Below are 27,239 nucleotides of genomic sequence, written 5' to 3'. Positions count from 1 at the left end.
ACTGAGCCACCCAGGCGCCCCTCTGTCACGATTTTTTAATGATGGAACTATTAGCATTTGGGGCTAGATAATTCTTTACTGTATGGGCCCCAGATTTCCTCTTTTTGGGAACTGCTCTATCAGTCTGGCGGCTTTGGTGAAGTATATGGTAGTTATAGTGGAGGCATGTTCCTGTGCCCGTTGCTGTACCTCTGTACCTCTTTTGCTCTAAAATGAGTCCCATAAGTGATGTTCCATGGTACAACCATGTTGGTGAAGCAGTCATCCTGTAGGCCTTGTCATGGTACTGGCTAGGTCCTATGGGCAGGAAGGGCAAACCCATGTTCAGAACATATGTTACTTCCAATTAAGATGAATTACTGTCCCTTCCCAGATGGAAGGTGTCCAATGTAGTTAACGTCCACCAAGTGGCTGGTTAGTCTCAAGAGATGGTCTTATTATCAGGTTCTCAGCATTGGCTTCTGTTGCTGTCAGGATAGACTTTAACAACAGCAATAGCTAAGTCAGCCTTGGACTAGGCAGAACCTTGTTCCCTGCCACCATGGCTGCTCCTTTTATAAGCCATTGTGCCAGAGGCTATTGAATTAACTGGCTGAATTGTTCTTTTGGTTATTGTTGATTCTTCTGTGAAGGATACTTTCTTGTGGACATTAGCAAAATACAAAGATCTTCACACTTTGTGCATGCCTCCTGTACGTCCATCCACATACCTCTTCTCCCCAGTTTTTTGTCTTTAGTCTTCCAGTATTTTTCCTTTCAGGCCTAGCCAACCAGTGAACCATGCTTCACTCCCATGGGTCTTTGTATATTCTTACCCAGGGCCGCTTTGTCCATGTAAAGTGGATGGCCGGTGTACTACCTGAAGCATACCCATTTGGGAGGATTTCCCCTCATTAGTGTCTTTCAGGGCTGTCCCTGAGTGAGGCTGTAATGCATCATTTTTGGCTTGTGCATACCAAGCCAAGTCATCCCTGGAGCAAACTCATCCTTTATCCACCACAAGCCAGTCACAAGGGAACCTCCATGTAGCCATATGCACGAACAAGTGGAGAAACAGTATGGCGTGCACTGGTGCAACAGTGCATAGTCAATGGTATGGGGCCCGGGTTTCCTGCATGCGCAGCTTACTCGTGCCCTTTGGCCTTACTTATGTTGAATGCTGGTGTACCACTTCCATCTTACAGTGGATTACTGTTGAGCCTGCCTGACCTTAACAGTTAGTGACTATGAGAGATCTTAGTTCATGGTAGACGGTTCTTGATGCATGGTCTTTTATTGCTCCACGGTTAGAAGGGTCTCATATCTGGGAGCTGATTTCAAATGATGTATTGTTCTTCACTCCAGAGGGCATGACCATCTCCAGAACCCTAGCAGTCTACATTGTGATTCTCCTACTGAGAGCCTACCACAAGCTTCCTGTGGCTTCTTTTTTTTTTTTTTTTTTTTTAAGATTTTTATTTATTTATTTGACAGAGATCACAAGTAGGCAGGGGGCTGGGGCAGGGGGAAGTAGGCTCCCTGCTGAGCAGAGAGCCCAATGTGGGGCTCAATCCCAGGACTCTGAGATCACGACCTGAGCCGAAGGCAGAGGCTTAACCCACTGAGCCACCCAGGTGCCCTGTGGCTTCTTTTTATACCAAAGATACCTTTAGCATTATGGAGTGTATATGGAGAATATGGCCCAAGTGAGGGCCTGCTTGCTGTGCTGCCTGGATCTGCTGTAGAGCTCTTTTCTGCTCTGAGCCCACACACCTGGCATCCTTTTATACCACTTCATAAATGGGTCTGAACATTACAGTCAAGTGTGGAATCTGCTGCCTCCAAAACCTGAAGAGGCTTATCAAGCATCATGCTTCGGTCTTAGCAGTGAGAGGTGCAAGATGCACAAAGTTGATCTTTACTTTGAAGAGGATGTGTCAGCATACGTCAGACCACTTGACCACCAAACTTTTCATTGATGTGGTAGACTTCTGAAACGTCATAGGGTTTATCTTCTACCCCCTGGAGTGCATTTATCTACCGGGCACTCCAATGTACTTGCCTCTGTTGCTTACCAGGTAACAGTAGCCGCAAAGCATTGATGAAGTGGGTCAGCCCAAGATTACATGGAATGGCCACACAGTCTGGTTTTCTTGGGGGATCTTACAACAGAGAATGGGAGAGTTAACAGAGCCCTGAGGCAAACATAGATATACTATTGTCTGTCTCATGAATGCGAGCTGCTTCTGATCCTCCTTCCAAATAAAGATGGAAAAGAGTGCATTCCCTAGTCTTGGCCCCATCCAGATACCTGCAGTTCTGTTGACTTGCTCTAATAGATTTACTGCATCTGGCACAGCAGATGGAACTGGGACTTCCACTTGTTTGAGTTGTGGTAGTCTGCTGTAGTCTTCCAGAGCACATTTGGATTTTGTGAAGGCCAGACTTAAAGGAAGTATGATGGAGACCATTAGCCTTCGTATTAGTCAGAGTTCTCTAAAGAAACTGAGCCGGTAGGATATATATAGGGAAAGATTTATTTTAAGGAATTAAATTGTGGAGACTAATGAGTTTGAAATGTACAGAGCATGCCAGCAGGCTGGAGACCCAGGGAAGAGTATGTTGTAGTTTTAAGTCTGAGGGCAATCTAGAGGTAGAATTCCTTCTTCCTTGGAGACTTTAGTCTTTTTTCTTAAGGCCTTTGGCTGATTAAATGAGGCCTTCCTGCGTTATAAAGGGCAATCTGCTTTACTCAGAGTCTGCTGACTTAAATATTAATTATATCTTTAAAAATACTCTTATAATAACATCTGGACTAATGTTTGACCAAGCAACTAAGCACAATAGCCTAGCCAAGTGACACAAAATCAAATATCACACCCCTGTATCCTTTAGGTGTACAGATAACACTGATACTCTGCCGTTCCTCCTGAGATGTGGTGTTTGTTGTTGTTGTTTTTGTAATCACTGTCTTGCATAAGAGGTAAAATGGCAGCTTCAGAGGCTTCCAGTTGGCCTTCCTTAGTATGACAGCTCTAAAATACCAACACAGAGTGTGCTCATTAGGACCGCTCCTGGTACCTATTGTGTAGGATCGGGATTGAACGGGTTTGAAACAAGCCCTCATCTGATCCTATGATGGCACTGTGGAACTAGGTAGCCTTTCCTGGTTGTCCCATCTTGGGGCAAAGAGGCCAGGCCTTTGTACTACTGCATTGTCCAGTCATTGGGTCCAAGCCCTCCCTTTGGCTGAGGACAAGTCTGGGAGGGACTCTAAGAGAGGGATTCAGCCAACTTTCCCAGCAGCTAGTAGAGTGGATACCTTGGCCCTTAAGCAAGGGTCTGCGTGGTATAATGCAGCATCCAGTATCCTGTGACCACGTGTGCTTTTTTAAAACATCAGCTTTATTGAGATGTAATTCACATACTATAAAATTCAGTGTTTTTTAGCATATTCACAAAGTTGTGCAACTACCACTACAGTCTAATTTTACAACACTTCCATCACTTGAAAAAGAAACCCCACATCCATTTGTAGTTTCTGTATTCCCCACCCCACAGGTGACCACTAATCTGTTTTCTGCCTCTGTGAATTTGTCTATTCTGGACACTTTGTATAAATGGAACCATACAGTGTGTGGCCTTTTCTTATCTGCTTTTAAAATGCAGTTTGACTTCCACGATTTTTTTTTTCAAATTCTTCTCCTTTATTTACCGACTCTCACGATTTAACTGAATGCTTTCACTTCCATGTTTTAATGAGAATCGAAGAGGATAATTACACAGAATTTAGCAATTATTTGAAAATGTCACCTAATGTTCTGTCTTTCAAGCAAAAATTCCAGTGCATTCTTTTCCTCAAGAGAAAGCAGTGGCAAATACTATTTTTTAACTCTTGATATTACTCAAGCCATTTTGGTATCTCTGAAATTCATAGATAAAGCCTTACAGAAATATAAGATCCTTTTGACTAATCTCAATTCTTAGCCCTAATATATGAGTCCATAAATGTTATTTCTAATATATTTTACAGTAATAGCCACATTTTTTAAAAAGATTTTATTTATTTACTGGACAGAGAGAGATCACAAGTAGGCAGAGAGCAGCAGGCAGAGAGTGGGGGTGGGAAGCAGGCTCCCTGCTGAGCAGAGAACCGGATGCAGGGGCTTGATCCCAGGACCCTGAGATCATGACCTGAGCTGAAGGCAGAGGCTTAACCCACTGAGCCACCCACATTTCTGTCCTTTATTGAAACAAATCTAAATAGAGTACAAATTCTTTGGATTTAGAATCATTTTAATGATAAATATGAAATTTTTTTTAAAAAAAACCTTTACTGGAGCCACTAGGTAATAGAACTTTGCTCTTCTTTGCATGAATTTTATAGAAAACTAGAAAATCCAGACATTAATACTCAACAAATACTTGTTATATGAAAAAAAGTGGTAGACTGAGTGAAACTAAGTGTTAATAAGAAAGTTAGTCATATCTAGAAAATCTGAATCTGAAATTTAATACATTCATTTGTCTCATTTTTTCTTACTCTTCTCTTTGTCCAATTTAAAACCTAAACATTTGTTGAAAGAATACAAGACAGATTCTTACCTGAAAAATAATGGGATGAGCCATTGAGGGCGGTGCTACTGGTTCTCACATTGACAGGCAGGCAGTGTCTACATGATTTTGTAAAAACTTAGTTCCGTGAAGTAAAGTATATTAGACTAGGAGTTAGGGAAGCTAGGTGTGGCCTTGCCTCTGTGGCTAACTTTGGATTCAAAGTAAAGTCTGTTGTGTAGTTTGTATGTTTTATTTCTGTATTTATCTTTCAACTTGATGTCCTTGGAATATGTGGGGCACAGAAACCACTGATGTAATTAATCCTCCTTAAGAAATAACGACAACTAAGTTTTATTGATGCACTTATTCATTCCTTACTCAGCCAGGGTTTTTGACTACCTACTATGTGCCAGAAGATTAAAAGCAAATAAACTTAGTCCTTGTCTTCAGTTTATTCCTACAGCTAATTAAATATGGCCTGGTGAATAAAAAGGCCCAGAAGGCAGGAGGCCCGAGGTTAGAGGTGGCTCTCTCGCAGTGGCGGTAGGACCCTGGTTGTGCCACTCAGTGCCCCTGTGTTTAAAATTGGAGAGAGTAAGTACCTGGGTTTGCTGAGCCTCAGTGCATGTTAGTAGCAGCCTCAGTTCCTTCAGCTGCTGGATGTAAGACCCATAGAAACTTCAAAACTAGAATCAGAAATTGATCGTTGAAAGAAGCTTCTGTACTTTTTTCATGTAAAAATGGACCATTATAGGAAAGGAGTTGACCTCTTTGAAGGAACTTAGCATCTGAACTCTTATGCATTCAGTTTCAGAAAGGAGCAGGTCTCCTTAGTGTGCTGCCCAGTCTAGGGAATAGGTTCAGTGTATGTTTATGTGACTTGAAAGAGAAGCCATGTGTCTTTGAATCTTTATAAAATTCAAAGAACTTTGCATAGACATTATCTTTTTTCCCCCCTTAGATAGATAAAAGCCCAGAAGGACAATTCACTCAGCTAATGACATTGCCCAAAACCTTACAGCAACAAATTAATCATATTATGGACCCTCCTGGAAAAAACAGAGATGTGGAAGAAACTTTATTGCAAGTTGCTCATGATCCTGACTGTGGAGAAGTGGTGCGACTAGGTATGTTTCTGGATTTGACGTCAAGGAAATGCTGGCCATGGGTGAAAAAGCAAACTGTGTGACTGAGATGTATTCTTTATTCTTCCTTGCCTGGTGAGATGGAGAGACAGATTGTCTCAGGAAAGAAGAAAGCACTAACAATCTGGGGTTTTTCCAAATCTAAATTGTCATTTGTTTGAAGTAGGGTGGTGAAAGTACTTCTGTTTTCAGATTCCTGGATCCTAAATCACTGTCAAAGGAGAAAACAATGTTTGTTTTGGTTCCAAGAACGTAACTTCTAGAAGTTTTTCCAAAGACTCCTCCGTGTCCTTCATGGTGGTCTGAGAAGGAAGGAGACTGGTGACATTTTTAGTGCTTTTATAACATCAGGAATACAGCTTTCACCAGCCGACTCCTGTTCAGTGTGTCTCATCAATGTGTTTCGTCAGTTCCCTCTGACATGGCCCATGTTCCACATATTACCCCAGGGCCTTCTCAGTGTTTACTCGAAAATCTTTTCTTTTTTTTTTTTTTTTTTTAAGATTTTATTTATTTATTTGACAGAGAGAGTGAGAGAGGGAATACAAGCAGGGGAAGCGGGAGAGGAAGAAGCAGGCTTCCCGCAGAGCAGGGAACCTGATGTGGGGCTCTATCCCAGGATGCTGGGATCATAACCTGAGCCAAAGGCAGACGCTTAACAACTGAGCCACCTAGGTACTCCTGTTTACCCAAAAATCTTATCTTCAGAGACCTGCTTCCCTTTGAGGTGTTTACAAGGGCTGTCCGTAAAGAAATAATCATGATTAAAAATGACTCCCTTCTCCAGATGAGCACATTCTCCTGTTTTATTGAGTAAATATTTCCAGAGCTCCTCAAGGATGCAATCTACTGGCTTAGATACCCTACCTACCCAGTGATGCATTCTCCCGGGGACCTGCCCCAGGCTATCAGGGCATGCATCCAGGTTCCCAGGTACCTGTTTCTAAAGATAAGTGAGGAGGCACATTGTTTGTTTTCATTTTAACATGATTCTGTCACAATATGATCTCCGCTGCCTTTGTGAGAGGATGGAGGACTGAGGAATGAAAGCTTTTCTCCTAGACGGAAACTTTGGGTTCTTTTTAATCATTTCAGATCTTGGAGTTGAGAACCAGCAGCCTTAACCAGATTTAAAAGTCATAAAATGACCTTTGAGGTTGATTTAATCCACCTCCTGTTTTAATTAAGGTGAGGAGGCCCAGGCGCAGAGGGGGCCAGGCATTTTCCTGAGCTCCCACAGCTGGTTGGTGACACGGCTGGTCGATGACACAGCTGGCAGCTCTGATCTCCTGGCCCTCAATCCTGATAACCCTTCCATTGTCATTCTGTGACACCAGGGCAGAGCTGGATTTGCTGGTGTTATTAGATAACTGGAAAGAGTATCTTGTTTTAGGTTTTAAACATGTGAAGATGACTAACATCTGGGGTTTTTTTGCATCTTTGTTGGTTTTCTCTCACAGGGCTTTCAGCAATTGTGAGACCTTCTAGTATGAAACAGAGCACCAAAGGCATTTTCACTGCTGGTAAGAACTTCCAAAAATCCATGGTTGGTTGTTTTTGTTTTTTTGTTTCTGTTTTTGACAAGACTTACATTTAATTCACAATGTAATGAAGGTTACAGGTAAAAAGCTACACACAAAGCGTGAAAAGGCCTATAACACAAATGTACATATTTCTATACAAAGCTTCTATCACCATTTGCTACCCTCGTCTCCTGTGTGTGTTACCTGGGCCAAGTCCTGGGTTATAAGAGCTCTCTTTCAAGAGAGGGGACAGGGAAGAGCCTCTGAACCAACACCTAAAAATGTCGTCTTAGAGACATTAGTTATTTGCAAAGTAAAATCATTTCTTTTTTGAAGATCTAGGCTTAATGTACCTGTTGGATCAAAGGCCTCAGCATTCCTGATTAAAATGTAAACCTATATCTGTATCTGCAAGTACTTCTGAAGTGCTAAATTGTGACGGTCATGAACTAGGACATAGCACTGGTATACGGACTGGCAAAACAGCGCTGTCATCAGTCCAAAACAGTCAAACCATGTGAGGTACTGTTGGAAGCCTTACTGCCCCTCTCAGTTTTCCGAATAACTCCCTGTGTGCAGGTTATCCCCTCATTTCAGGATTTATGGAAGTCACATGTGCGTATTGTTACCAAAGCAGCAGTACCTTGCCCTTCCACACACCCCCTAACCCCTGCATTTTCCCCTTTCCAGAGACAACTGCTGCTAACTCTCCTAGTGGATTGGTTTTATTTCCACTGCCAGTTTGCTAAATAGTAGGTGTATACTGCCGCTTCTCTCCTTTTCAGTTGTTGGCATCATCTGTGGACTTCTCACTGTGGCAGATTAGAATTCAGCTCTTGTACCCGCCGGGCCACACATGCTCACCCCTCCCATCCCTCAGTCCTCGGGTAGTTGCTGTGCACCTTTGGTGAAGCCAGTTGTCAGCATTTACAATGTATGACTCTCTTACTGTGATTCATAGGTGAGCCGTATCATACGCTTTTCCTTCCCTGCACGACTTTGTTTTCCCACGGAGATTGTCTTCCTCTGTCTTTTGGGAGGGATCCCCTATCTTCCCATCTCTTGTGTCTTTTACTTTTGTGGTGTATACTTGCATTTTGATGAAGCATGCCTCCAGTAACTTCCCGAGTAAGGATGCAGGGAGGCAAATCGGGAGACTACGTATAACTAGAAATCTCATTAGCTAATCCTTACAGATAATGGACATTTAAGCTGGAGATAGATTAGAAATCATTTCTTTTTTTTTTTTTAAACATTTTATTTATTTATTTGACAGACAGAAATCACAAGTAGGCAGAGAGGCAGGCAGAGAGAGAGAGGGGGAAGCAGGCTCCCCGCCAGAGCAGAGAGCCCGATGCGGGGCTCGATCCCAGGACTCTGAGATCATGACCTGAGCCGAAGGCAGAGGCCCAACCCACTGAGCCACCCAGGCGCCCCTAGAAATCATTTCTTTAAGAATTTTGATATCATGGGGCGCCTGGGTGGCTCAGTAGGTTAAAGCCTCTGCCTTCGGCTAAGGTCATGATCCCAGGGTCCTGGGATCAAGCCCTATGTCTGGCTCTCTGCTCAGCAGGGAGCCTGCTTCCTCCTCTCTCTCTGCCTGCTTCTCTGCCTACTTGTGATCTCTGTCTGTCAAATAAATAAATAAAATCTTAAAAAAAAAGAATTTTGATATCATTATTCCAATTATTTTCTCATTTGAGGATTGCTCTTGAGGTCCAGAGCCATTCTCAGTCCTTTGTGTATGTTCTTTCTGGAAGCTGGTTAGGTCTTCACTTGTCCCCAGGGCTCTGATATTTCTCATTAATATGCTTTGATAATGTATCTGTTCTTATCTACTTTACTGGGTGCTCATTGGCCTTTCATTTTGGAAACTTAGAAAATAAGAATATAAGAAATTTTTCTTTTATTGTTTTTCTTACCTTCTTCCCATCTGTTTTCTCTCTTCTCTTTCTGGAACTCCTTTTATTCAAATATTGGACCTCCATGAAGAGCCCTTTGGCTTTCTTTCTTTTGTCTCCTGTTTTTGATCTCTGTCTTTTTGCTCTGCTTTCTGGGAGATTTTCTCAACTTTAGCTTCCAACCCTTCTTGAGTATTTTATTTCTGTTATTATATTTTTAATTTTCAGGAGCTCTTTCTGTGTTCTTTTTTATTCTCTGAATGTACATTTTTATTTATTTTCTTAAAGATTTATTGGGGCACCTGGGTGGCTCAGTGGGTTAAAGCCTCTGCCTTGGGCTCTGGTCATGATCCCAGAGTTCTGGGATCAAGCCCCACATCGGGCTCTCTGCTCAGCAGGGAGCCTGCTTCCCCTTCTCTCTCTCTGCCTGCCTCTCTGCCTACTTGTGATCTCTGTCTGTCAAATAAATAAAATCTTCAAAAAAAAAAGATTTATTTATTAGAGTGAGTGTGTGCACATATGTGTGCACATGAGCAGGGGGAGGGGCAGAGGGAGAGGCAGAGAATCTCAAGCAGATTCCATGCTGAGCACAGAGCCCCATGTGGGGCTTGAGCTCATGATCCTGAGATCATGACCTGAGCTGAAATCAGGAGTCAGACACTTACCCAACTGAGCCACCCAGGAGCCCCGGAATGTATATTTTTTTAAAAAATTTAAATATTCTGTTCTTGTCTTAGAGGCTTAAGCATTTGAACATATCTTTGGATATTGCCACATTGCTCTCCGGAGTGGTTACATCAATGTATAGGTCTACTAGCAGGAAATTAGAGTTCTCTTTTCTCCCCATTTCTCTCCAACACTTGGTATTGTTAAATGACGGACTTTCCTAATTCGGTCTTTCTTTATGTGACCATCTGCTGAGCCTCTCTAATGTGTCAGCCATGCAGGATACAAAAATGAACACAACACCGTCCTGCCTTCAAGGAGTTCATTATCTAGAAGGGGAGGCAGATGTGTGAATAGAAATTTACAATACTGGGTGATAGATGGCGCAGAGGTAATACAAAGTAGGGAGTACTCTTTCAGCCTGATTCTGATCCCTGGGCTGAGATTGCCAGGAAGCAGGTATGGTCACCCTCTTACCTCTCACCCCAATGGATACCCAGCTATGTTTGGCCCCAAGGACACAGTGCTGCCCCTCCTGAGTCTTTGGAAAGATTTAGCCAAAAATTCAACAAAGATTTAGTAGCTCATGTGCTGAAGATCTTCCTACTATACAGAAGTACATAGCTTTGCATTTCCAGTTCAGATAGTTTTTTATCTATGTTCCTGCTGGTTTATCCTGGCAAGGCTGTAGATGAGGTGTTTTTGTTTGCTTGGGTGGTTCGGGCTATTAATCTGTGATTTGCATGATTGCAGCTTCTTGGGTGAGGCTGAATGCTTTAGGTTTGCCTTTCTTTCTTTCTTTCTTCCTTTCTTTCTTTCTTTCTTTCTTTCTCCACCCCCCCCCCCCCCCCATTTTGGGCTGTTTGACCCATAAGGAATTATTGGATTTATGGACTTTTTTTTTAAAGCTGTGATCATGTGTTATGGGGTTTTTAAATTTTTCTTTTCTTTTAGAAATACATATTAAAATTTTTACAGATGAAATGACAGGATGTTTGGGATTTGCTTGGAAAAAAAACATAGTGGAGGGAAGTGGGTTGGGGTAGATGACACAATATTCTCCCTGAATTGATAAATTGTTGAAGCTGAGTGAAGAAACATGAGACATGTTCTACTCTTCTTTTTAGAAATCCATCACCATCACCTCTTGACGCTTCAAAGTGAAATGAATCTTTGGTCCTCTTTCCACTTGTTATTTCCAGTGGCCAGCAGAGGGCAGTGGGTGACACACAAGCCGCAGCCGTTTTCCTGGGGCCGTGCTAGTGCCCAGTGTTCCTTCCTGCGTGTCCTCACTGCCTACTTCCCTTTCCTTTCCAAAGATGCCTTATTGGATCATGGAAGGCCAAAATAACCCGAATGTATGCAGCCTGCTCTGCAGGTGCAGAAACTGTGGAAAGTGATGGGCATCCCTTCAAAGTGTGGGTTTACTTACCTTACGCTCTGGCTTCTCTGGTTTTATGGTGCTTGTGGGCTGTGAAGTTGACCCAGGCCAAAGCCCTAGAGCCTGGGGCTCATATTCCAATATAACTACTGTGACTTGGGCAAGTTACCCAATTTTTTTTTTAGTTTTAATTTCATAGGGATAATTATACCTGCCTCACCAGGTTGTGAAAATTACATCTTATGATAAACCCATCTAGCACTGTACCTGGACTTTCTCTTTTTGGTACCATTACCTAAAAGTTTCCTGACCCCTCTTTAGAATAGGCCTCTTTGTGGGGGGCCTGGGTGGCTCAGTTGGTTAAGCGACTGCCTTTGGCTCAGGTCATGATCTCCTGGGATCGAGCCCCTCATCGGGCTCCCTGCTCAGTGGGGAGCCTGCTTCTCCCTCTCCCTCTGCGGCTCTGCCTGCTTATGCTCTCTCACTCTTTCTGCCAAATAAATAAATAAAAATCTTTAAAGAAAGAAAGAAAAGAAAAAATAATAGGCCTCTTTGCAGTGTCATATTCAGATGACGTTTACTGACCCATTAACCAGGTCTCCAACTGGAGTAAACTAGCAACGAAAGGCCCCAAGTGGCTGGTTTACTGTTTCCTTTCCCTCTGACTTCACAGCAAGTTTCAGAACCTTTATGCTTCTGCATGTTTTCCTTAGAAGCGTCTCATTGTGGTCATGGCTGTCACACTGCTCGCTTTGCTAAGGCAAGACCCTCAAAGTTCTACCTGTGTTCAGTTTTTCAGCTGGCTGATGCATCATGTGAGGGGGGAGAACCTGTGTATTTGATGGAGTTTGTATTCCATAGTAGCCATTCTCATCCCTCCCCTTCTCAACATCCCACTCAGTGGGGGTGAAAAGGAAGGTTCAGTCTTCCCCTTTAGCTAGTGAATACCTTTTATATTCAAGTTCAGTTCAGAGAGAGCACTAACCAAGGAGCTCAGCTTGGGGTCAGAAGACCTGGATTTGAGTTGTAGCTACTCATTTTTTGCTCTCTAACCCTGGCATGTTAGTTAGTCCTCCTTCCTTAAAGTGGAAGGGATACTAATACCCAGGCCGCTATGAGTTCTGAGTGTCCAATATGAACCTAGTAGGTGCTTCATAAACTTGGGTGAGTCTAGATCTAAACAACTCTTTATTCCTAGACAAGATAGAGGCCAGGAATCTATAACCAGCCCAGAGGATTGCCTTTTCTCATAAAGTGTGTTGGATAACACAGTTGCCTGTTCTCATGTGGTCTGACACTCTGTCTTTATTAGTTCCCTCAATCCCTTCATCCATCAGATACACCCATGTTCGAAGTTGAGTACAGAAATGCGTCCAAACCCAAACACTATTTCCCCCTTTTAGCCTAACTCACCAGCAGCTCAGGAGAAGTGAAAGGCCATTTAGTCTCCTGATACTTGTCTTCTCTTCTTTTCATGGTAGCAGCAGATGGCATCACTTCTCTGACTGGTCACAGAAGACCAGCAAAGCAAAGTGTTGTATTCAGCAGCAGCAGCCTTCACATTACTAACCTGTCTGAGTCTTCTGGTACGGGAATAGGAGAGAGATGGGGGATTTAGTGATAAGACTGAGAAGTAAGCAGCAGCTGGTGAAGGGAGCCTGAAAAGCCAGGCAGAGGAATTCAGAGTTTATTTTGAGGGTGGGGGGAAGCCAAGGAAGGACTGTAGAAAGACCTCGATGGCTAGAGAGTAGAGAGCAGATGGAAGGGAGATAACATTCTTGCTCAGGAAACTGATTAGCTGTGATTGCAGCCAGTCAGAGAGGAGCTGTGGTTGCCCCCTGAACTCAGGTCATTGCAGTACAGGTAGAGAGAAGAGACGCACACAATATTTAGAGGTCAAGTTATCTGTTCCAGATGATTGGAGGGATATGGGAAGTGAAGGAGAGAGAGGAGTCAGAGATAACTCCGTGTCTGGCTTGGGAAGTGGTGGACGGTGGTGCCATTCCCAGAGGTGGGGAGGTTGGGAGGATGATGAGCTTAATTTCTGAAATCTTGCTTTATTTTTCCCCACCTGACTTTCTGGTCAGTCGGAACTGACTCTGGGGACAAATACCTGTTTACCTCTCTAGCTTCAAAGGATTCACCTGAATTAACAAGACAGGTTTGGTCTTGTTCCTGAGAAGTTTCTGGCATGCCTGAAGGGTTCCTTACCAGCCCTTTCCTGGAACACAAGAGAATGGATTGTCAATTATCCTCTGCTTCTGATTTCTTATAACTAAAGTACTTCTTCCGTTTTTTGGTACCTACACATAAATAAGAAGAACACATAATAATAGTTAAGGTTTTTTTTTTCTAGTGATTTGCTTATTACTTAACCTGAGAGTCCTTTTAATTTAAGTTTGTACTTCTGCTTCAAGAGATCTTTGTAGATAATATCTAATTGTGGTTAGAAAATAATTGGAAGAATGTTTGGGGGCTTACTGATTTTCCCTCCTAAATATCTGAAATGTAGAATTATGGGAAGGGAGAGACCTTTCACAACCTATTCATATCGCTGCCTTGCATTGTTTCCTGGAGAACCATGTCTCTCACTGGATGCATCTTATTTAAGGTCACACAGGGACTCGTGGTCTTACATGTGTAGTAACTTTGCTGCAGGTCATGTGAAACAGGCTGGAAATGAACAAAAGTAAAACTTGAGGATCCAGATATTGAAGTGGATTTCTATACACTTCCAAAAAAGACTTGACTTTAGATACTAGTCAAAATTCATAATGACTCACTTTCAGTGGATAAGGATGTCTCTAAAGACGTTGTTATCTAAAGAGGTGTTGCATCTTTATCCATTGGGGAAGAAGCAAAGACGAGGATGATTGTTCTTAAAGTTTCTCTCTTAGCAGGCTGTCTTCCCTAAAGACACATTGTAAATGCAGACTTCCTAAATCATCATCCTTTTCTCTAGAAAGAGAGCAGAAACCAAAAGTAGGCTTAATGTAAGCCAAGTAGAATTCTGAGGATTGTGAACTCTGTGAGAGCAGAGACTATAAGCATAACCTCAACATCTAGTTCAATGTCTTATATTATATAGATGCTTAATAAGTACTGGTTCAGTGTATTTCAGTGACTGAGTAAATGAAAGATTCTAGGTTTTCTGATAGTAGGGAAAAAATCTCCATAGATACAGAAAAGTGCACAAATCATAAATTTGGTGAATTTTCACCAGGTAAACATGCCCATGAACCTAGGACCAAGATGAAGAAATAGAATAGGACTGTCCCCCAGATGGTGTGGCAGTCATAGTCACTAGTCCTCCAGGAGTAACTACTCTCTGACTTCCAATGCCATGCTTCTATTGTGCCCATTTTTGAACTTTAGATAAATATGTAGTCTCCCAGGCCTTTCACTCCTTTTTACATCAGTGAGATTTAACATGGTGTTGGGAGCAGCAATAGTTCATTTATCCTCATTGCACCAAACCCATTGTATGATTATACCACAGTTTATCTACTCTCCTATTGATTGTTTCTTGGGGTGGTTCCAGTTTGGGGCCCTTACAGGTGGTGCTGCTGTGAACATTTTTGTGCCTGTCTTTTGGTAAGCAAACATACACATTTCTCTTAGGTACATACTTGAGTAGAATACAGCATCCTAGTGTATGTGAATGTTCTGCTTTGGTAATACTACCAAACAGTTGTCCACATTCTACTCCCACTAGCTGAGCTCTTGGTGCAGCTCCTCCTCACCTAATACTTTGTGTCTTTTTCGTTATAGGCACTCCAATAAGTGAGTAGTGGCATCATATTAGAGTTTTAATTTCCATTTTCCTGATGACTCATGAAGCTGGGCACTTGTTCATGTTTATTTGGATACCCCCTTTTGTGAAGTGCCTATTCTAGTGTTTTGGTTGTTTTTCTCTTGAATTGTCTGCCTTTTCTTACTGAATTCCTTATTTGGTCTGGATACAGGTCCTTTGATACATGGAATGCAAAAGTCTCCCACTTGGGGGGCTGTCATTTCACTTTCTTGATGGTGTCTTTTGATTAAAAGGCATTCTCAGTTTTATTCAATACAGTTTGTCAGTTTTGTCCTTTATGGGTAGCATTTTGTGCCACGTATAGGAAAGGTTGCCCACCACAACTTCATGGAGTTTTAGTCTTCCACCTGTGTTGCAATTAGACTATTAAGGCAGAAAGGATCCTTCATTCCAGTCTATTGGCTCTTAACCTTCTGCAAATCCTGGCTCCCTTTGAAAACCCAACGAAAACTGTACCCTTTGCACAGAAGTGCATGTATGCACACACACAGCAAACTTTCCTGGTTTCCTCCTAACTTGCCTGCAGACCAACGTTGAAACCTGCCCACAGCCCCTTGTCAGGGAACCCTGAACTAGTCCAACCAGTCTCTTTGCAGATGTGACACACCCTCTGACTAGAGAGGGTGTGTCACACTGTAAGTTACTGGCCCAGTTGGGACTAGAATTCAGGTCTCTTGACTCCTATTCCAGTGCTCTTTCTAACACAATTCCCTGCTACAGTCTTTTTAAGAACCTCAGGCAGAGCCGTCAAAGGGAGAGACTTTTTTTTTTTTTAAGATTTTATTTGAGAGCAAAAGTGAAAGAGAAAGAGAGAGAGCATAAGCCAGGGCAGAGGGAGAGGGTGAAGCAGACACCCTGCTGAGGAGGGAGCCTGATGTGGGGCTCAATCCCAGGACATCATGACTGGAGCTGAAGGCACACACTTAACTGACTGAGCCACCCAGGTGCCCCAATGAAGGGAAGTTTCTATGCCGTAGCAACAAAATATGGCTACATGGTGACACTCAGATACTTTAGATATCTACCTTAAATGTTAAAGTCCAGCATGTCTGTATGTAAGGTTTATGAAGTTGAGCTGGGACTTATCATGGCCAGTGCACCTTCCTCTAGCTGTGACTTAGTGCCCTGGGGTTGCTGTGTTGAACCTTACTATGATGTACCTACCTGTGTTCTGCTTAGTGTCTTGATTGGTTCTGGCTGGAATATTAAAAAGCACCTTACGTAAGAAGTTTCCAGTCTCAATGCTCAAGTGGGTGAGGCTCGCCAAAGTAGTTGCTCCAGGGAGAAAATTAAAAGAGGTGGAGGCAGGGAAAGGAGCTCTGAGTTTCTTGACTAGGCTCAGTCCGTTTGCAAAGAGTAGGCAAGCTGGGCCAGAGTTTCTGGAAGTATTTGCTAACAGTTTTCCTGGTCTACAACCTTTTTACCTGCCACTGCCTCTTCAAAGATTCTAAGTGGACTGGGCAGCTTACAGGTAACAGGCCCCGGTATTTTCAAGAGACCACTCAAACCCCAGTGCTAGGAGTCTCCAAATTCAGTCCTGTTACCTCATCCACAATGCCTACCTGTGCTTAAAGTGCACTGCCAGAGGTGTGCATTTCAGACTGGCAGCACAGACCACAATTCCTATCTCTTGGGGAAAAAGACCGTTTGGATCTTTGGGCCACACCCTGAAACACAGACTAAGTGATCTCATCCTCAGCACAAAGGAAGTCGAGCCCATAATACCATCTGCAAATAGGCTCCGATTAGACCTGACAGACAAATAGCATCCCCATATTCTACCCCATTTTACTTCTGTCCCATTAGCCCCCAGAGAGCCTCTTGTCCAGTTTCATCAACTACTTGTGATTAACAAGGTGAGGGGTGCTAGAAGTTCAGATATCTCAATGAGGTACATCTGTTCCATCATTTCAAAAGCATTTACTGAGTCCCTACTATGTGTTAGGTACTGTACTAGGTGATCAGGATACAGAGATGAGTGGGACGGGCTCCCTGTCCTTGAGGAGCTCCCAGTCTAGGTGGAGGGACAGATCAGTAAGCTGATGAGCACCACGCAGTGTGGTAAGTGCTGTATGAGAGGTCAGCACAGGTGCTGTTCTGGGACCAGGAGGAGCTGCGTCTGAGTTGGCCTGGGTTGTCCAGGGAGGCATTTCCATAGAAGGAATCTGAAAGGGGTTGAGGAGTGTAGAGGCGGAAAGTGATGGAATGACATTTGTTCTGGGCAGACTGGGGGCATACGCAGCTACACAGCAGCAGGGAGCTGGGTTGGGGTGGTCAGAATGCCGGCATAGAAAGGAAGCTGAGGACATCCAGTTACATACAGAGTTTTGTCTTTGTTTTCCTTTCTCCTCTGAAAGAGCTACTCAAGTCAAAAGTTGATGATAGACCTGTGAGTCAAAAGATTCACTTACTCCAGGGGCACCTGCGTGGCTCAGTGGGTTAAGCCTTAGCCTTCAGCTCGGATCATGGTCTTGGGGTCCTGGGATCAAGCCCCGCATTGGACTCTCTGCTCAGTGGGGATCCTGCTTCCCCCTCTCTCTCTGCCTGCCTCTCTGCCTACTTGTGATCTTTATCCCTCTGTGTCAAATAAAAAAATAAAATCTTAAAAAAAAAAAAGATTCACTTACTCCATTAACTCAGGTTAACTTTGGCATCTGTGTCACTGTTGTAGAATCAGAATCAGCTTCAGAATCAGAATCTCTTCCCCTCATGTTGATCTTAGTGATCTTTTACCATCTTCAGCTCCCAGGGTCTCCTGGGCTCCCCAGTCAGCCCATTACTGCTCCACTCCAAAGTCAGGTCTCTGGTTAGAATATCATGGAAGCTCCAGCTGAGTATGTAGTCAGCAAGCACCAATTTTTTCACCATCTCTTCTTTTTGTCTTTTAGGTGTGAAGAAAACAGTGGTTTATAGTTCACTAAAGCTACACAAAATGTGGAAAGGATGGCTAAGGAAAACATCCTGATTTTGCTTGCTTCTATATGTGTTACATATAGATTAATAAAGTGATCCTTTTTCACAGCTCAGTATTTGTTACCTTGACGCACTGCTTGAATTTGAAGATACCTAGGTTTGTATAATATTTGAATTTGAAATGTATGTGTTAGACATTTATCCAGGGGACCCAAATACCTTTGAGGACAAGCAAATGAATAGTTTCACAGGCCCGGGTGGGAATCTGTGAAAGTACTTTTCGCTAGCAAAGGATTGAATAAAACAGGGAAAATGACCGAATGTTCATTCAAGGCCTACACACCAGGTGTGATACATGAACTGCTTCTTTTGATCCTTACCCTACTTCTGCAACATAGATATGAGCCCTGCTTTTTAATAGCCAAGGAAACTGAAGGTAAAGAAGTTAACCAACAGGGATGCCTGGGTGGCTCAGTGGGTTAAAGCCTCTGCCTTCAGCTCAGGTCATGATCTCAGGGTCCTGGTAATCGAGCCCCACATCGGGCTTTCAGCTCAGCGGGGAGCCTGCTTCCCCCCTCTCTCTCACTGCCTGCCTCTCTGCCTACTTGTGATTTCTGTCAAATAAATAAATTTTGAAAATCTAAAAAAAAATTTAAAAAGAAGTTAACCACAGACCCACTGGCCCCCAGCCCTCAAACTAGTACATGGCTAAGCTGGGACTTGAATTCAAGCCTGTTTTACTCAAAAGACCGGTATCACATCCCACTTTAGGCCTCACCTGCAAGATATGAATAATTCTTACCTGGTTTATTCAGATGATTTCTATGATTATTTTCAGTTATTACTGACCATGGAGCTAAAGACATGGAGCTGTGGTTTCTTCTGTACCATTTCTATTCTGTGTCTTGAGATCAAGTGGAAGAGTAGAAAATTCCTTCCTAGAATGAGCTACTTCTGGAGAGATGATGCATGATACGTCAGAATTTATGGCAAATTTAGAGACCATTTATACTTCTTCACTTTACAGGTGGGATAAATAAGGCCCAGAAAGGCGTGACTTCCAAAGTCACATATACTTGTCGACAGCCTAGACTAAAACTTGCATCCCTACGTCCTACTTAAAACCCCCTTTCACTTCAGCCTGTTGTTCTACCCACCCAGCATGTAAGTAAATTATAACAAGGCCTTGGATATCAGTAGCTTTTATAAGATCAGGAAAAATAAAATCCCTCAGCTCAGTATTATTTTCAGAAATCACAGGACCCCTCACCTAAATGTAACTCCAAACTCTAACTTGAATTTAACTGCCCTCAACCCCTTCTTGTATAACTAACCTACTCTAACAAATGGGCAGGAGATAGAGGAATGTCTTTCCCTGGAATTTCAGGTTACAATGGGTTATGTAGAAATAGATCAGAGGTTATGGCAAGTGGAAAAACCAGGAGAAGGCTAAAGGCTCTCAGGGAGGAGAATTTAATTCAACTGGTTAATTCAGTGTTGCTAAGCAACATTAGGTTGGAGGGAGATGGGATTGGCCAAGATAACCATACTTGTGATCCTGCCCTCAGTAAGCTTGTAGTACATCAAGTGGGGAAGACAGAATTTATCCTCATAATAGAAGATGAGAAGTGGTCGTTGCATGAAGACAATTTCATTCATTCATTCAGTCATTTAACAAATATTTAATATTTGATATATTTAATATTTAATATTTGACACAGTATGTGTGTCAGGAACTGAAGCTTAATGAATAAGATGTTGTCCCAAATCTAAGGATCTTAAAATGCAGTAAAGTAGTCAGGTAAGTAAATTGGGAATTATATTTATCTGATAAGTGCTTAATTATAGAGGTAACTATAGGGTGCTATGGAGATGCCTAAAAGTAATGGCAAATACTGGTTGAGCCCTGACAGTGTCAGGCACTATTCTAAGCACTTTCTATAGATTTATTCATTTAATCCCCACCACAGCCTTATGCAATAGGCTCTCTATATTATATATATTAGATTATCTATATTATATAATAGGGACTCTTATTATTCCCTAACTTATGCCAGGGGAAACACAGGCACAGAAGAGTGAGGCCTGGCGTACCGTTTCAAAGCTGGTAGATGACAGCCAGGATTCCAAACTGGGCCATCAGTTCGCAGAGCCCTCCCTCTTAACCTCTGAGCTAGAATATCTTTCAGTCACTTGTGTTTGCACAGTTTGAAGAGAAGGAGCAAACGATGCCCAGCTGTTACTTTAAGAACAAGTAGGAGTTACCCCGAGGAGAAGGAAAAGTATCCAGACACAGAGAAGTGCTTGTTCAAAAGCCCCGAATGAAGAGATCACAGTGTGTTTAGGGAACTAAATTTAGCTCAAGATGAATAAAATGCCAGGCAGATGCTGTACAGAAGTGAGGACGGAGAAATGACAGAGGCCAGATCATAAAAGGTCTTACGAAAGCCTGTCAGTGTATTAATCATTATCTCCAGAGCAGTGGAAAGCCAGTGAGAGATTTGGGGGCTGGAGAGTGGCAAAACTGGATTTACATTTTATAAAAATCATTATGGTTGCAACATGAAGAATGGATTAGAAGAGGCAAGACTATGGGGTACCTGGGTGGGTGAGCCGGTTAAGCATCTGACTCTTGATTTTGGCTTGGGTCATGATCCTCAGGGTTGTGGGATTGAGCCCTGCCTCAGGCTCTGCGCTTAATGGTTGGTCTGTTAGAGATTCTCTCTCTCCTTTCCCCCGTGCTCGCACTCTAAATAAATAAATAAAATACTAAAGAAAAAGTGCCAAGATTCTGGCTGAGGCAACTGGAACAACGGTGTGCTATTTCCCAAGCTGGGGATTCAGGAAGAGGCACAGATTTGGGGTGGTATCATAAACTCAGGCCTGGGCATGCTGAATTTGGGGTGTCTGTGGATGTTCAGTAGACTTCGGCTACACAGGTCAGAAGCTGACAGTGTAACTGTGAGAGTTGGCAGGTAGTAGATGAGGGAGTGGGTGAGATTTCCCCAGGAAGTCTGTAGAGTATGAAGACAGGAGAGCCAAGCTCACAACACTGGGAAATGCCAACATGAAAGGAGCAGGCAGAGAAAGCTAAGGAATAAGGAGAGATCAGAAGAAAACCAGGAGAACAAGATGTCAAGTCATACAGGAGATGGTGAGGAAGAATTAAATTGTATTACTATTCCCAGTAAGAATCTCTTTTCCCTCCCTGCAGCCCCTACCCCATAGGATGACTAATTTTCCTACCTCCAAGGACCTCAGGGTGGCCTTACGACTTTTCTTGGCCAATGAAGTGAGAATGGGACTGACATGTCACTTCTGAGCAAAAACTTTAAGAGCCAGCCTGAAGTTTATCATGTCTCACTTTCCCTCTGCCACAGGACTGGGAGTGCTCCCCATAGAGGCTGCTCCCTCGGCACAGGTCCTCTTTCAGTTGGGAGGGTCAAGAAAGGTTTTGTGCAGTCGGTTGATATCCTGAGTTTTGACAAGGGCAGCAAGGCATTAATTAGAGAAATTATTTTTTCCAACAAATGGTGCTGGGACAATTAAGTAGCCACATCAAAAGAAAGAAATCGAACCTCTACCTCCCACCATATATAAAAATCAACTCAAATGGATCAAAGCGTAAATATAACAAATGAAAGTATAATACTCGTAGAAGAGAACATGATTAAATCTTCATAACCTTGGATTAGCCAATGGCTTCTTAGACCAGACACCAAAAGCACAAGCAACAAAAGAAAAAATAGATAAATGGGTCTTCATCAAAATGTAAATCTTGTTGGGTGCCTGGGTGGTTCAGTGGATTAAAGACTCTGCCCTCGGCTGGGTAGTGGTCATGGGATCAAGCCCAGCGTTGGGCTCTCTGCTCAGCGGGGAGCCTGCTTCCTCCTCTTTATGCCTGCCTCTCTGCCCACTTGTGATCTCTGTCAAATAAATAAATAAAATCTTTTAAAAACAGAAGTTTAAATCTTGTGTTCAAAAGACACCACCAAGAAGTTTAAAAGACTACCCACAGGGGCGCCTGGGTGGCTCAGTGGGTTAAAGCCTCTGCCTTCGGCTCAGGTCATGATCTCAGGGTCCTGGGATCGAGTCCCACATCAGGCTCTCTGCTTGGCAGGGAGCCTGCTTCCTCCTCTCTCTGCCTGCCTCTCTGCCTACTTGTGATCTCTCTCTGTCAAATAAATAAATAAAATCTTAAAAAAAAAAAAAAAAAAGACTACCCACAGGGCACCTGGTGGCTCAGTTGATTAAGCAACTGCCTTCAGCTCAGGTCATGATCCTGGAGTCCCGCATTGGGCTCCCAGCTCCACTGGGAGTCTGCTTCTCCCTCTGACCTCCTCCTCACTCATGCTCTCTCTCTCTCTCTCTCTCTCTCAAGTAAATAAATAAAATCTTTTAAAAATAAATAAATAAAAGACAACCCACAGAAAAATGGGAGAAAATAATTGTGACTCATACATTTAATAAGGTGCTCGTACTTAGAATATATAAAGACATTTGCAATGCAATAAAAACATAATCAACCATATTTTTAAATGGCCAAAAGGTCTGGATACACATTCATCCAAAGAAGATACATGAACAACCAATAAGTACACGAGAAGATGCTTGACATTAGCCATCAGGAAAATGCAAATTGGACCATGAGAAACCACTTTTATACCCACCAGGGTGGCTATCATCAGAAGACAAAAAATATCAGGTAGTGGTGAAGATGTGGAGAAACGGGAACCCTCATACACGCTGCTTGCGGGAACATCACAGCTGCTGTGGAAAACCAGCTGGTAACTTCTCATATGGTTAAATACAGACTTATCACATGATCCAGTAATTCCACCGAAAACATGTACTTGCACAAAAACTTGGACAAGAATATTCATAGCACCATGATCCACAATAGCCAAGAAGTGCAAATAACCCAATACCCATCACTAATGAATGGACAGATAAAACGTGGTGTATCCCACACAATAGAGTATGAGTCAGCATTAAGAAAGAACAAAGTGGGGCACCTGGATGGCTCAGTGGGTTAAGCCTCTGCGTCCAACTCAGATCATGATCTCAGGGTCTTGGGATCGAGCCCTGCATCGGGCTCTCTGCTCAGCAGGGAGCCTGCTTCCCCCTCTCTCTCTGCCTGCCGCTCTGCCTACTTGTGATCTCTCTCTCTCTGTCAAATAAATAAAAATCTTTAATAAAATAATAAGAACGAAGTTCTGACCACATGCTACCACATGGAGGAAACTTAAAAACATGCAAGGTAAAATAAGCCACACATGACATCTTGAAGGATTTGATTTATATTAAGTGCCCAGAAGAGGCAAATATAGAAAGAAAGTAGATTAGTGGTTTACCTATGGCTGGAAGTAGGTAATGGGGGGCTTGGGAGTGACAGCTAGGAGATGCAGGGTGTCTTACGGTTTTTGAAAATGTTCTAAAAGTTATTTTCTTGATAGATGGTTGCACAACTCTGAATATACTGTAAACCATTGAATTGTGCTTAAATTCAGTGGTTAGAGTACACTAAATGGTTGTATGGTGTGTGAATCATATATCAGTGTTTTAAAATGGGAGAAATGGGGATGCCTGGGTGACTCAGTTAAGTGTCTGCCTTCGGCTCTGGTCATGATCCCGGGGTCCTGGAATCGAGTCCCGAGTCAGGCCCCTTGCTCATCAGGGAGCCGCCTTCTCCCTCTGCCTGCCGCTCCTCCTGGTCATGTTCACACACGTACATGCACTCTCTCTCTCTGACAAATAAATAAGATCTTCTAAAAAATAAAAATAAATTTAAAATAAATAAAATGGAGGAAATGTTTCATGGAGGAGAAGGCCCTTGAGATGGTCTCAAAGGAATGTGAGGAGTAAGTGGAGAAAGAGCAAGTAAGTATGAGCACAAAGTCTGGAAAAATAAGGAGGAGACAGGGAGTAAGAAGAACTTTGTGTGTGTGTGTCTGAAAATTTAGGGTTTTGTTTGAGGGTCTCACACTAGAACTTCCTGTCATCTCTAAGTCAAACTAGTCTTGAGGACAAGGAGACAAATCTGTCATACTCTGTTTCCTCTCTAATGCTATGCCAAAGAAGACCTGGGTTAATAGCTACGTTGCTCGTACCCCTCTACTAGAAGACAAGGTTCCTCAGCCTGCTCCCAGAGAGGTTGCTGGGACCTTTGAATTGAGAATCTATGAACCTCATCATGTGAGGAAACAGAGCTAAAGTAATGGGCCATGGTGACATCCAATCTTACCCGACTGGTGTATCAAGTAGCAGGTTTCTCCCTATTCATTTACAGAAATTGGAGACACAAGTGTGATTCCTAAAACTGGAGCAACTTGGGGACCCTGAGTGGCTCAGTCAGTTAAGTGGTTAAGCAGCTATATTCTGCTCAAGTCATGATCCCAGGGTCCCATATCAGTGTCCCTGCTCAGCAGAGTTTGCTGCTCCCTCTCCCTCTGCCCCTCCTCCCTGCTCATGTTCTCGTTCTCTCTCTCTCTCTCAAATTAAAACAAACAACAACAAAAAAAACAAAAACTGGAGCAACTTGTAAGAGGGAATTTGCTGTGATTACATATTTTCCTCCTTTAGTGCAGTTCCGTAGCCAATCAGCTGACAAGAGGCCCACAGACTTCAGTGTCCTTGTGCAAGTATGACACGCAAAAGCCTCAGTCTGTTAACACAGCTGCTGTCCTTGTGAAGGACAACCTAGCACTGGTGAGAAGTCTTAGGTGGATTCCCTGGGAGAACAGGCTCTACGAGAAGGTGGTCTGCCTGGAGGAGGTGTGTGGAAGCATGCTCTCAAGAGGTGGAGGTGCTCTCAAGAGGTGGAGGTGAAGGCAGCCATGGGATCAGGCAGAGGGACAAGCTGAGCAGGGAAGCAGCAGCAACAGGGGCCTCAGTCACTCTTCCAGGGTAGCTCTGGAACTGGGTGGCCTTGCAGGGTGGTCCCAAATCAAGACAAGCAGGCAGGCCTTACCAAGGCAACAACTGGTTATTGGATGTGGGGCCTACTACCCTTGGTGAGGCAACTCCCTTTGGCCGGTGACAGAGCTCACAGAAAGACTCAGCTGTGAGCCATCAGCCATCAATAGTCCCAGCAGCTGGAGGAACGTTTGATCTGGTTCTGGAAGGAAATCTGAATGGTGCTGAAGTCCAAAGGGCCTTCTGGACCTTTTTTAGCTGGTAAAACCTCAGACCCCCCACCATAAAATATATACAGAAGAAATATTCAAACATCAAACATTTATATGCTAACACTCTTCTTGAGCACTTTTCTCTGAAAGTCTCACAGACCTCTTGCCCAACATGGTGGCCACGAGACACATGTAGTCACAGAGCCCTTGAAATATGACTGGTCCAAATTGAGGTGGGAGGTAGGATAGACTACACACCACATTTCAAAGACTTAGTATGGTAGAGTGTCCCATTAATAATTTTTTTTAAAGATTTTATTTATTTGAGAGCGAGTGAGAGATCATGAGCTGGGGGTGAGGAGGGGCAGTGGGAGAGAAGCAGACTCTCTGCTGAGCGGGTAGTCCCCTGTGGGGCTCGACCCAGGACCCCAGGATCATGACCTGAGCCAAAGGCAGACGCTCAACTGAGCCACCCAGGCACCCCTCATTAATAATGTTTTAATATTGATTGAATGTTTTGAAATAAGTATTTGGAATACATTGGCCCAATATTATTAATATACTAATACTAGTATATATAATACTAGTTATATGTATAATACTAATCGTATGTATAATACAAAACATATATTGTATGCAATATACAATACTAACATTATTAATGCTATTATTTGTACTAATTTCACCTATTCCTTTTTATTTATTTATTTTGTATATGCTGCTAAACAATTGAAAATTAACATGTGTGGCTCCCATTAGATCTCCACTGGGCAGCACTGTCACACACATTTTCTGACAGTCTGGACATTGTGGGAAGAAGGTCTCTCTTCATTTGATGGTGGGTAAGAACTCTATGCATTTCTTGCAGTCACCCATACCTTGTCTGGAGTAAACTCTCACAAAATGTTATTCAGGAACATGACAAAGCAGGAACATCCCATTCAGTTTCACTTCCCTCTTTCAGATGCTGCTCCATAATTTTGTTGGTCAGATTCTTAGTTTCCTTACAGATGGGAAAGAAGAAAGACGTGGGTGTGTCAAGGGTGTGTGAAAGGAAGTGGAGCTTACTAGGAGGTAGTGATGTCCCGCAAAGAAAACAAGTGGGCCAAGATCCCACACACAATGGCTAGTGTCCGTGCAGTCTTCAGAGCCACAAGAAATCTCTGAGTGTGTTCCCGGGCATTATCTAATTCTATCCTCACAAAGTACTGTGACATGTATATTTTCACTGGCCCTGTGGGATTAGAAAGTTTGACCTGTCCCTTGGCCATGTGCATGTCTTTTATATTGAAAAATGATTGTAAGCGGATGAGTTGGGGTCCAGTCTAGGTCTTAGTTCAAAGACCAGGATTGAACTTTTTAATCAGATGCATCTACATAGTGATTTAAATACTTACTTCGACCTGATTTGATCCCTGATGCAAGATTCCATTTATGTTTTTCTTTTGTAAGCACACTCGAGTTGTTTAACATAAACTTATTATGCATCTTTCCTAACTCAGAGTTAATTTTAAGGTTTCCTTTTTGGGAGGACCAGATGCTGCAAATAATTTGTTTTTTCCAAATTCTGGAGCTATTCCAGAATATGAAGCTAATCGAAGCAGATAACTGTGAATTCACTGGGAGGTGACCCATTTCCAATTCTGCAGGTCAGATGGGGGCGGATTTGAGGTCGTCTTTTCACTATTTTAATTAGGAATACAATCACAGCTAGCATAATTGTAGTGATGTCGATGGTTTCATTTAACTAGAACAACAAACATATGTTTTCCAGATATTTTTATTCAAAACCAAAAAAGCAAAAGATTTTTTTCCAATAAAAGAATGAGAATTTTAGAAATGTTTAACTCATTTATAAATGTAAAATACATTTTGTTTTAAAAATATGTACTAAGCAGGCTGTTTTCATCAGGTTGGCATGTGAACCTTAAACTATATGATTATTTTATACATGATTACATATGTACATATGATTATGTAGCTAACACTCTTCTCAACTTCTCCTTCCTTTATATTCACAGGACAGAAGAAGAAGCATCTCCACTTTCCAGTTCCCAAATATTTCTACATAGTATCAACTTATTGAAAGGAAATACATATTCTCTCTATGCTTATGGCTCTGAGAAAATTAATTATTAACTCAGAAAGCGACCTTGTTGTTTAAAGGGAAAGATGTGGCCTCTGGGTGTAATCAGACCTGGGTTCAAATCCGAACCCTACTGCTTATCAGACC

The 27,239-nt window shown here is 42.7% G+C and overlaps 1 protein-coding gene across 5 annotated transcripts in view; it reads left to right on the top strand.

The window, feature by feature from the left end:
• Nucleotides 1–17,989, top strand: part of LOC111144150 (TAM41 mitochondrial translocator assembly and maintenance homolog) — a 50,479-nt gene extending 32,490 nt beyond the window's left edge. Inside the window, exons 6-8 of one of the 5 annotated variants that reach the window (XM_022498316.1) lie at nt 5,498–5,663; nt 7,142–7,204; nt 17,855–17,989. In XM_022498316.1, the coding sequence (XP_022354024.1) occupies nt 5,498–5,663; nt 7,142–7,204; nt 17,855–17,931 (306 nt within the window). In that variant the 3' untranslated portion in view covers nt 17,932–17,989. Of the gene's footprint in view, nt 1–5,497; nt 5,664–7,141; nt 7,205–7,540; nt 7,962–17,854 lie in introns of those variants that run through there. The other 4 variants (XM_022498321.1, XM_022498318.1, XM_022498317.1 and 1 more) reach the window with 4 other exon arrangements.
• The last annotated feature ends 9,250 nt before the right edge of the window (nt 17,990–27,239 follow it).

This window comes from Enhydra lutris, unplaced genomic scaffold (genome assembly GCF_002288905.1).
Source record: "Enhydra lutris kenyoni isolate GAN:26980312 unplaced genomic scaffold, ASM228890v2 scaffoldscaffold10, whole genome shotgun sequence".
Lineage (NCBI taxonomy): Eukaryota > Metazoa > Chordata > Mammalia > Carnivora > Mustelidae > Enhydra > Enhydra lutris.
The sequence above is the reverse complement of the archived record's forward strand: the minus strand, read 5'-3'. Positions and strand labels throughout refer to the sequence as shown.